We start from the raw sequence: 11,470 nt of genomic DNA on the forward strand, positions 1-11,470 counted from the left end.
CCGAGACAATCTTCAACTTGATCAACTCTTGGACGATCATGAAATATGGTTAGAAGCTTCAAGTTATAGACAAAGCTTAAGAGACGCACAATTAAATAATAAGAGGTCTTGGCGTTGTCAACACAAGCAAGGTTCCAACAGAATCAAAACCAAAAAATTATACTCCTTTCTATCCAATCAAATATTCCTATTTGACTTTTGAAGTCACCTTTTACAAATTTTGAGCATAAATACATTAACAAATATGAAATTTTTAACAAAAATAATTCTATAGACATAGAAAAAATAATGCTCGAAGTTTTTCTAGGAGACCATCGAATGGAAAGATTAGACTTAGGGTTGTTCATTGATCTTGGACCAGACCAAACTCTTTGGACCGTAAACCAAATAAGGATTAAAGGTGGATCGCGGACCAGATCATATTAATTTTGGTCTGGACCATAAAAACCCGTGGACCAGACTAGACCGAACCAAATGGAGCAAATATAATTGTCATCGACACGGTGTAGTATATAAAATTAAAAATCAAGAAGTTTGTAAAAATAAGCAACATTATCGTCGTATTAGATTTAAGCATATAATTACACATCTGATGATAAATGTGAATAAAGAGGAAAATAAAATCAATAATGATAGAATTTTAATGATTCTCTTATTATATAAGTTTGGTATGGGATATGATTGGCGGTCCATTTATTTTGGTCTATGTCTGGACTAAAGACCAAAGTAGAGTAAAAAAGGTGGACAGTGAATCGGAGCAAATAAAATTTTGTCTGATCTGACCCGGACCAAATTATTATTCAGTGGTCCGGTCCGATCTGGTCATTGGCGCGGATCAATGAGTGGAATACCCCCTAATTGAATTGAATAGGAGGGAGTACTTCGGAATGAATATCACTAGTTTCATAATATCAAAGCATCAACTTTGGTAAACTGAATGAGAAACATGAGCTCAAGTGTTACTACATATTTTATCTGTTAAAAGACCTATCTACAAGCATGAAATTATAGCTATATATACAAAGTTACAAACCACCTGTTCTCCCACCAGATTCAAATCCCAACCAGGTACAAACCACAAAAGTGTTGAAGAGGACAACAACGAGCCTTAATCCCAAATAATTTGGACTACCTTGAAACGATTAACACCATAGAGCTTAGCCACTGGGATTTGATGTATTAGACTTTATAGCCCAATTATCAATTACAGAGCTTGGTGAAGCTGGAGGTATCCCATTGGTGTCATGGGTGTCTACTGAAGTCCGTTTCTCGTCCATTTCTTCAGCTTCCAGTGTCGTATAATCGAATCCTTGGATTCTCTCCAAGGCCTCGAGAACCTCTGTCATGGAAGGCCTAACTTCTTTCTCTTGTTGTAAGCATTGAAATGCCAACTCTGCCACTAAACTTATCATTCTCCGCACCTTGACATCCGAGTTGTATCCCAGGTTTTTGTCTACCAATTCGTTTAATGCATCTCTTTGGATTCTGTTCATTGCATAGTCTGATAGATTTATCTCGCTATCTTGCCTTTGAATATCCACAGCTGGTAAGGAAGATACCAGTTCAACAAGGACTACTCCAAAGCTGTAGACGTCGCTTTTGTTGGTCACTTGGTAGCATTTGTGGTATTCAGGGTCAAGATACCCTGGAGTCCCTTGTGGTGCAGTCGAGACATGGGTAGCATCCACAGGAAATAACCTTGATAGGCCAAAATCTGCTACCTTGACTGAGAAGTTGTCAGTCAAGAGAATGTTGTTGGTTTTCACATCACGGTGTACTATCTCGGAATTGTGCAGGTATGAAAGTGCACTGGCTGTCTCAATGGCAATCTTCATCCGGATTGCCCATGTCATTGCTTCGGACCCTGATTTCTCACCGTATAAATGATCAGCAACTGTACCATTGGAAATGTATTCATAGACGAGTAGTAGCTCTCGGCTGTGACGTGATGTGCACCCATACAGTGTAACCAGATTTGGGTGGCGCAAACCAGTGAGAATCTCAATTTCATTCATAAATTGACTCATTTGTCTAAAGCTCTTTTCGTATAATCGCTTCACTGCTACTTCTCTTCCATCTCTTAGTTTGCCTAGTTAAAAACAATTAATGATGATTAATTCACTTGGTTCAAATGACTAATTTCTAAGATTTCAAACAACATGCAATCTATAACAGGACCATCAAATAATCCCAGTCTATCGCTCTCGATATGTTTTCTTACCATAGTAGACAATACCAAAGCCTCCATCTCCCAGTTCCCGGGCTGCATCAAAATTGTTGGTGGCTTCTTGAAGCTCAGTATAAGAAAAGACTGGTATACCATGTAATGTGTTCCCTGTTTCGAGGTCAGATGTGACAGGATCTCTAGAAAGTATCCTTGACAGAAATGCTGGTGAACGGGACCTGAGTTTGAAGTAACAGCAGACACCAATATTGAGGCCTAAAAGCAAAAGTACGCCCCCCGGAATGCCTGAAAAAGTAAAATCAACCAGGTATTTTACATTATTTTCTGGTCAAAGACAGGAAACTATGTATAAAATTCACTGTGATCTCAGAAGCATTGTCGATAACCTCGTACCTATTCCGAGAATGAGCTTCCAATTTCCTGCAGATGGGATTGAAACAATTAGATGGACGAGTGATATGACGAAAATGTGTGCAGTGATTTAGGCTTTAATATTTGTGCAATACCCATTAAATGAAATACAATAAATAGCAACAACACTAACATAGATCCTCAACAGGTCCCGCAAGTGACGGGGTTGGGGAGTAATGTTGTCAGACAACGACACAACGTAGCTCTACACTGTAAAATTCTTCATTTTGGAAGCAGTTTATAAAACAATACTTGTACATTTAAGGGAATAAATACTGCGGAGTAATATACTTACTTGACTTTCGGTAGAAGCACACAAAATCCGAATGATCAGACGACCCACAAGTACCGCCCCAACTCGTACAATTGATAGAGTCGGATGAATACTTATATCTGACCTCAAACCCATGCTTTAAGACTCGAGTAAATGCTCCCAGTTTTCCTTGATTATAAAGATCCAACTGATCCTTAAGAACTGGGAACTCAAATGAGCTACAAGATGCATATTCCTTTATAGCTGACATGTTATGGAGGTAATAAGCTTCATAATTATGGGTTGGAAATCCGAAGCATGGAACTGGGTCATGAAGATTACCCATGGACAAGTGTTTTGGGCAATTGTAGATTAAGGTAATGCTCTCATCATTTGAGGTGATGTCGAACAAGTCACTATACTTCTTACTGAAGGTTGTGCAGGTAATGTTATCATACCCACGGAGCTTAAGGATAATGTTCGGGTAATTAATTTTCATGCTAAGAAGATCATAGGGAGCGTATTTTTCTTGAGCGAGAATTAGTTGGGCTCGGTCTCCTTTTTCACTGGGAAGGCATTGGAGCTGCAAGGACGGGTGGCCACAATATTTCGGCCTGTCACCTCCCCAAAATGGGTACCCAACATCTGAACTATTTTTTCCACATGAAAAAAATGAAGAAGAACATGTCTCATACCTTTCACCAACACTACTTGATGCAGGCAATACAAGAAAAATGATGAAAATAGCAAAGGAAATAGTAAGAGGCAACATTTGGAAAACCCGGAATATTAACAGTAATAAAACCAGAGGTTTTCTACTTGAGGGAATCTATAATTAACAACAAAGCTGCAGTATAGCATATAGTATAGCTATAAAATTGTGAGACGCGTCTTCGTTGACTTCATTAGTCTTGCTTCAAGTACTTGGAAGACTTCATGAAAGTGACCCTGCTATTGTTTTTCATGATTTTGTAATTGCCAGTACAATTTACAATCAAACCAGAATTTGGATTCAAACTTATCACCTATAGTACCTATCATGAGTTTCGATAGATACTACTCTGTGATAAATCAGACGATTTGAGAAAGGAAAAAAATAGAGATAACGAAATAAGATTATATTCCCTCTATTCAAATAAATGTTTCATAAAATCAAATTTTCGCTCACAATAAATGTGTGGGACTGTGGGTCGACCACTCGGATTAGAATCGAGGGGTGAATGTAGGGGTTGAGAAATGAGAAATTTGTTTGTTACCATTGTTAAGAAAAGAGTCAAAGACAATAATCAATCTCTTTACAAGGTAATCAGTAAACTTCAAGGCAATTACTGAGAAGTCAAGTAGTCAAGTCGTATGAAGTCGTGGACGAAAAGTTGTTTTCGTTGGACAAATTAGTCGTATTTGCTGATATTTTACTCCCTGGAAACTATGTGTAGTAGGTAGTTGCGGAGCATAGATTACACTTCGTTGATTCTTCTTCTTCTTGTTCATTATTCTCGCTCTTTAGGGCCCATCAAGAAAGTTGACGGACGTGTGTGATGGAATAGAAAAAAAAAAACATAATGATTAGGTTTTCTTTCTTACGTTATCTTGTGGTCATAAACGCATACACTTACGTCTACTCTTATGTGGCTGTATTGGGCAAAACATGACAAAAGTCTAGAGCTATGTAAATGCGGGCTTGGATCGGACATTGACCGAACCGTGAAGAAAAAAGTTGTCTTTTAAGACTATAGTGGGCGGACCGGGTAAGAATTATGGACCAATTATTCTTGCCCTTACCCGCCCTTTAGTCAAAAGTCGGGCGGCCCATGTGCTAATCGGCCGTAACACTAAACTTTAACTGCTAATTACGTATTCGGCATAGGATGACTTCGGTTTAAACTACTCTTTATATCTCATACGTTGATTTGAAATTTGAGGTTAGGTGTATAATATATATGGATATGAAGGAATGCATATAAACAAATTCTCATTTGTGACGGAAGTACCCGTCGCAAGCTTGCGACGGGTCAAATACATCCCATATTAAAACCGCGTCTACTAAACAAGGTGCCGACAAATAGCTGCATGCATTTATGAGGGGGCTGTACAATTGGTATTTTTTAATCTCTAATTGTACTTGACTCATATATTTAAGGGTTATTTAACAGTAATACTCTAAACTATTAGGCTACTTCTCAAAATATTACAACCTATAATTTAACTACTAATATACTCAACTAATACACCCCTTCCTTTTAAATAGAATTGGTCATTTATTAACTTCTAATAGCAGGTTAAAGCAAGTGTGTCCCACCTTTCTTTGATCTTTGTCTTTCTCCTCTTCTTGTTACAAAATACTGAACTTTGGCATTCTTACCTAAACCCAGAAGATGAACTTCATGCTCTTTCTTTTTACAACATGAACTTCGCCTACTTCCTCCCCCATTACAACAATAACCTACAATTTTTTTCAATTTCCCCCCTCTCCTCTCTCCTGCTTCATTATTCCTAATCCTCCATTACAATTTCCTCCAATCCTTTAAATGGTGATGCAACAATTAAACAGAGTAACTTAACAACTCTAAGTGGAACCCTAATAACATTTGCGTTAATGACAACTTTATCCTCTTCCATTTTAATTCATCTCTCCCCTCTCTCCATCTCCTCCATTTTTATCTTCATATATAAACAACAACAAACAAATCAAATTCCTTAACTCTCCGTACATACCCCCATTTACCACTCAAATATAAACAACAACAAACAATACAAACAAATAGCAAAATACTACAAAAACACAATTAAATTGCAAAAGAACACGACTTTATCGCATCATAGACATGCCCAATTGCCCAGTAATCATAAAAACAAAAAAATCAATGAAAAAGGGTGAAAAGAGGAGAATTAAAAATCTGGGAAAGTGAGGATCAAAGGTGATGAAGAAGAGAGGGAGAAGAAGGAATGAGAAAAGAGCTATTGAGAGAAGGTATAATGTAGAAATCGATTACCAAGGACAATAGAGTAAGAAGATGATTTGATTGACGGAGGACGGTATTATTATGGTGGTGACTTTATGGACAAGTGATGGTGATCCACAAGTGCGGTGGTGGTCGCACACTCGCACCAGAATGTGATTCAGAGTGGTGATTAGATCTAGGCTGGCCCATCAATTGCTCTGACAAAGAGGAGTGTGCTGATGGTGGTGGTACTGGGTGGGGAGGTGGAGGAGGGATTGTCTAGTGAGGTTGGATTTTTAGGAGGGCAGTGTGATTAATATGTCTAGTGATTATAAGAATGATGAACAATAATAGTAAATTTTTTTATTACAATTATAATTATTAAAGAAATTTTAAGATGGTAATGAGTAATGACCTGCTAAGTAGGTAGTCGGTCTTCTTATTCTATTTTGAGAGAGGATATCCAAAAGTTGGGTTTATTTTGAGTTAAATTATAGTTTAAAGTATTTTGGGAAGACTGCATATAATTTGGAGTATTTATATTAAATAACCCTATATTTAATTCCAATTATTTGCTATAAACATGCAAGCATTTAATGCCCTCCTTTCCTTTCACATGAGCTTCTGTTTCATTGCTGCTCTTCTTTTCCTTTAATCCTTGCATGAGTCACAAAATCTCAACTTGTTTCCTCTCTATTTTCCACAATCATATATTCATCTTACAAATTGTTCTCAATTCACAGTATTACTCATATCTAAATTGTGCGGAAAAAAAAGACATGGGCGACGGATGCATACTTGATGGTGCCCTAATCGATGTAGCCCTAATCGATGGAGCCCTAAGTGACGGTACAATGGAGGACGAAGATGACGATGATGTCATAATTTATCAAGGGTTGACGGATAAGATTAAAGGTATGTAGAATTAGGATGTTTATGTTGTTGAGAACTTATAGCTTATCATCATCATCATCATCATCATCATCATTATTATTATTATTATTATTATTATTATTAGGGCAAATCCAATAATAAAATTTACAAATTTTGAACACTGTTCTGTTGAATGTTGTTAATAAAACAATATTTTGCTCTCTTCTCATGGAATATGAAGTGTGATGATTGTTTCCTTGAATATTGGTGTATATGTCTTTCATTGTAGCATACATGTTTGTTTATGAGTTTTCGTGTGTAAATGTGTATATCATTTGTGTGAATGTCACCTTGTCAACTATTTGAGTCAGAAATTATCAAAAGGCAGATATTGTCGTATAGCATATAAATTTCTTTACTTTATACTCCCTCCCAGTCACTATAATGTTCCCTCTTTCCCAAAACGGATTATTCAAGAAATGTTCCCCTTTCTATTTTTAGAAACTTTTACTCTTATTTTATTCATTTCTCTCTCCTATCACCAAACCCCACACAACTCTTTTACTCCTATTTTATTACTTTCCTTTATGTTTTGGCCCCACAATTCTTTATTTAACTACTAATAATTCATCCCTCTCTCCTACCACCAACCTCACACAACTCTTTTACTAATATTTTAATACTTTTCCTTAAGTATCGTGCCCATATCAAAGGGGAACATTATAACGACTGAGAGGGAGTATTAATTAATTAAAGACACATGTTCTTGTATAAAGTAATTAATGTCTACTCTTTTACTGCTAATGTCAGCCTGTCAACATTGCAGTACAACATATCATTAAAAAACATATGTTGTTGTATATCAATTAATGTTTCTACTGTTAGTGCTTATGCGACCTGTTAAATAGTGTACAACATATTATCTTAAGGCACTTGTATATCCACTTAGTGTTTACACTTTCCGTTCTAATGTCACCCTGTCAACTAGATTATTATTTCAGTTCATGTAAATGCACATGTTGTTGTATTTCTCACAAAGGTCTATACTTTTAGGACAAATGTCACCTTGTCAACTTATTATTGGATTTTCTTGTATAGCTACATAGTGTTTACACTTTCCGTTCTAATGTCACCCTGTCAACTAGATTATTTCAGTTGTATATGTACATGTTGTTGTATTTCTCACAAAGGTCTATACTTTTAGGACAAATGTCACCCTGTCAACTAGAGTGAGTAGGATAATGTAAAATGCACATGTTGTTTTATATCTTATTAATGTCCATACTTTTTGTTCTAATGTGACCCTGTTAACTTCTGCAGGTACTGATTATTAGAAGTCACTATTGAGAACGACAGCAGAAAAATAGGAAGAGGTCTACGAGATATATCGGAAACACTCACAGGCTGTTGGTTTCAGCATTAGGAAAGCAACTTCTCGCAGAGCAAACGGACCTGGCATACCCAAAGTCGAGAGATACTTTGTATTCTCATGTGAAGGAAAACATGGAAATGGTAGTAGGCTAGTTCAGAATGGTTTACCCCATGTTGCTACTCATCATCTGAGGAATGCTGCAATCACTCGGTGTGAATGCAAAGATGGCCTAAGGTCGCAAGTAAACGAGGATGGGCAGTGGGAGGTACTGCAACATATCACAATACACAACCATGCTTTAACCTCCACGCAGTGGCAGCAGCATCACCGATCGGAAAGGAGAATAAGCGATGCCGAGGTAGAGACTATAGAGGCTATGACAGAAGCATTTGTCGCCCCCTCTGTTCAATACAAGGTGGCAGCTGCCGCAGCGGGAGGTGATGTATTTGTTGGACACACGAAGAGGGATCATATTAATTTTGTACATAGGTTGAAGATCAAAGCGATTGAGTGCGGTGATGCAGCCACACTTATTAATCTTTTGACTAGAAGACAGTCTGAGGATCCGGGCTTCTTCTTCTGTGTGCAATTCAATGAAGAAGGGAGACTATGTCACCTTTTCTGGTGTGACTCGATGATGAGGGAGGACTATCGATTGTATCATGATGTACTGATCTTTGACACAACGTACCGCACCAATTGGTACAATCTTATATGCGGTGCGTTTGTTGGTAAAAATAACCACTGGTCCAATGTCATGTTTGGGTGTGCTTTTTTATCGGAAGAGAAAGAAGAATCATTTCAATGGTTGTTCAACGTGTTTAATGAAGCTATGGGTGACGATCTTCGTCTTGTCTCCATTTTCACTGGTCTTAAAGCAATGGCAAATGCTGTTGAAGCGGTATTTTCTATTTACAATTGTTAAATTTCCCACATGATCAGTTAATTGTTCAATATGTGACCACTCAAGCTATGTTATGTTAGTAATCATACTAATGTGATACAATATCTCAACAAATGGTGTCATATTATATTCACAAACTTATTAACTTAACGTCTAATATGTCACTAATATATCACTAGATGTTATCATTTTTTACTGACGATATTAGTTTTTCAAATGTCAACAATAATCCAATATATGATGACATATAATATTGATAAATTTGTTGACTAATATTTCTAATATGTCACCATATGAAGGACTTATGTATACATTAAAATCAATTCTGAAGTTGTAAACATCTAACCTCGATATGGTAACATTGTCTTCTGTCCTGAGCAGGTATACCCACAAAGCAGACATAGGCTATGCCAATGGCATATCCAACAAAATGCCATCTCTCACTTTGGATCTTTAAAGCATGATAGGCCATTCCAGAATATGTTCAACAAATGCCTAAATGGTTGATTTAATGAAACTGAATTTGAAGCGACATGGCGAACAATGACGACAGAGTATGGCCTCGACAACCACCCATGGTTCAATAGACTGTACAGCCTATGAACAAAATGGCGCACCACACTCAATAATATGCATTTTTCAATGGGTATTATTTCTTCCCAAAGGAGCGAGAGTACAAACCATGTAATGGGTTTCCAAGCTTCAAAAAAAACTTCAGTTACCGAATTCTTTGGTATATTTGAAACGAGTGTCCGAAGATGGAGAGGAGAGGAGGAGCGCAAAGAATTCAACTGTATTAGAGCGACCCCGACCTCCGTGTTCCCCCTAGTGGACCTCTTGCAACATGCGTCACAGATTTACACTCTAGATCTGTTTCGTGTGTTTGATAAAGAGTTTGGACTTGCTATGGGTACCCGACCAACTATTGTCCAATCTGAAGACTCTACTTTATTGTATAGGGTGCACACCGGTGGCAATGAGGGATCATCCCATCACGTGACTTATGATTGTGTGAACCATCTAACTGACTACACTTGTAGAAAGTATCAAGTGTTTGGCATGATATGCAGTCACATCATACGCGTCCTCCACATGCACTCTGTTAAGGAAATCCCGACCGCTTACATTCTAAGGCGGTGGACTAAATTTGCAAAGACTGAGGTGTGGAACCGTTTACTCCCAGCAGACATGCGCCGAAGTCCTGCAAACGAGGCCATAAATTGGCGACGTTTAATGCTTACAAATGTCAACAATCTGATAACAAAGAGCCAGAACGTTGTGGAAGCAAGGGCAATTGTTGAGAACTTCTGTGTTACGGCCAATGCTGAAATAATCTCTCTACTAAAAAAGCTTGCAATGGATGCGGACCAGAACACTCAAACAAGCGAAGGGCGTGAAATTCTAGATCTTGTTCGATGTACGATGAAAGGTAGGAGCCAAAGGAAGAAACGGTCTCTCGGTAAGAAGAAGAAAACGAAGAAATCCAATGACAGCGGACCGATGAATTGCGATTCCTACACGCCAATTCTGAGGCTCCTGTGAACGTTTTAGATATGGTAACATTTTGACCTTTTGCAAGCGACATCGCACCACACCCTTCTGCAACAAATGTGCACGCTTAGAAAACCACATCACTTTTTGCTAAGCTGAAGACATGTGCTCAACTACTTATCATTTGGCTTAATAATTATGTGGTCTCTTATTTGTCATTTTGAAATTATGTTTAATAATTATGGACATGTATTTTAATGAATCGTTAAATATAGGTCATTACGTGACCATCATTGCACAATTTGTGAGCACCTTTTAGGTGGTAATATAATGTCTATATATGTGAACATGTATGGCATTATATCCAAAGTTGAATTTGATTTGCCATTATATCCAAAGTTGATTTGCCATTATATCACAAAACACAACCATCAATCTAAGTACTGTCTTCTTTCTTCCCCAAAATATCACCTTATATAAATTGATAACATAATAGAAAAATATGTTCACCGAATATGTATTCTTATGTGTTAAATGTATTTCTTATGACATTCAACTTTCATTGCATAATATAGGTCATTATGTGACCATCATTAAATAATTTGTTAGCATCTTTTACGTGGTAACATTGAAAGGATTCACTAACCCTCAAATTAAACTCTTTAATTATAAATTTAAATTTCTTATAAATTAGATGTTGATATTATGCATGCATAACAATATATAAATAGATAAGTAAAGAAAATGTTCCTTACATTAGTGAAATCGGTTTATAGGGCACAAGTAAGAACACCTTTCTATACTTGTTCTTGAGCTCAAGGTAAATGGGTGATCCTCCTTTGTCTCAATATTGTGAGAACCTCCTTTTAATTGCACCAAAACAACCCCTTAAATATAATTTATATATTAACTAGATATATGAAATTAGAGACCTTAAAATTAATCTTATTATTATTTCTATTACCACTTTTAGTAAGTTTAAATTTAAGATTTTGAACAATTTATTTTTCTAAAACTAATTTTAGAGAGAAAACGAGAG

General features: G+C 36.9%; 2 protein-coding genes across 2 annotated transcripts; one reads left to right on the plus strand and one right to left on the minus strand.

Moving 5' to 3' along the window:
- Positions 1–950: 950 nt before the first annotated feature.
- On the minus strand, positions 951–4,293 carry LOC141599681 (LEAF RUST 10 DISEASE-RESISTANCE LOCUS RECEPTOR-LIKE PROTEIN KINASE-like 1.2). Its single transcript, XM_074419773.1, has 4 exons — positions 2,892–4,293; positions 2,579–2,605; positions 2,222–2,470; positions 951–2,089 (listed from the first exon to the last, which is right to left on the minus strand). Exons 1-4 carry the CDS (start codon positions 3,619–3,621, stop codon positions 1,158–1,160), a joined length of 1,938 nt encoding a protein of 645 aa, XP_074275874.1. The 5' UTR covers positions 3,622–4,293; the 3' UTR covers positions 951–1,157.
- A 2,277-nt stretch (positions 4,294–6,570) lies between these two features.
- On the plus strand, positions 6,571–9,447 carry LOC141600961 (protein FAR1-RELATED SEQUENCE 5-like). The gene is made up of 4 exons (XM_074421219.1): positions 6,571–6,706; positions 6,954–6,982; positions 8,068–8,937; positions 9,322–9,447. Exons 1-4 carry the CDS (start codon positions 6,571–6,573, stop codon positions 9,445–9,447), a joined length of 1,161 nt encoding a protein of 386 aa, XP_074277320.1.
- Positions 9,448–11,470: the final 2,023 nt, after the last annotated feature.

This window comes from Silene latifolia, chromosome 9 (assembly GCF_048544455.1).
Source record: "Silene latifolia isolate original U9 population chromosome 9, ASM4854445v1, whole genome shotgun sequence".
Taxonomy (NCBI): Eukaryota; Viridiplantae; Streptophyta; class Magnoliopsida; order Caryophyllales; family Caryophyllaceae; genus Silene; species Silene latifolia.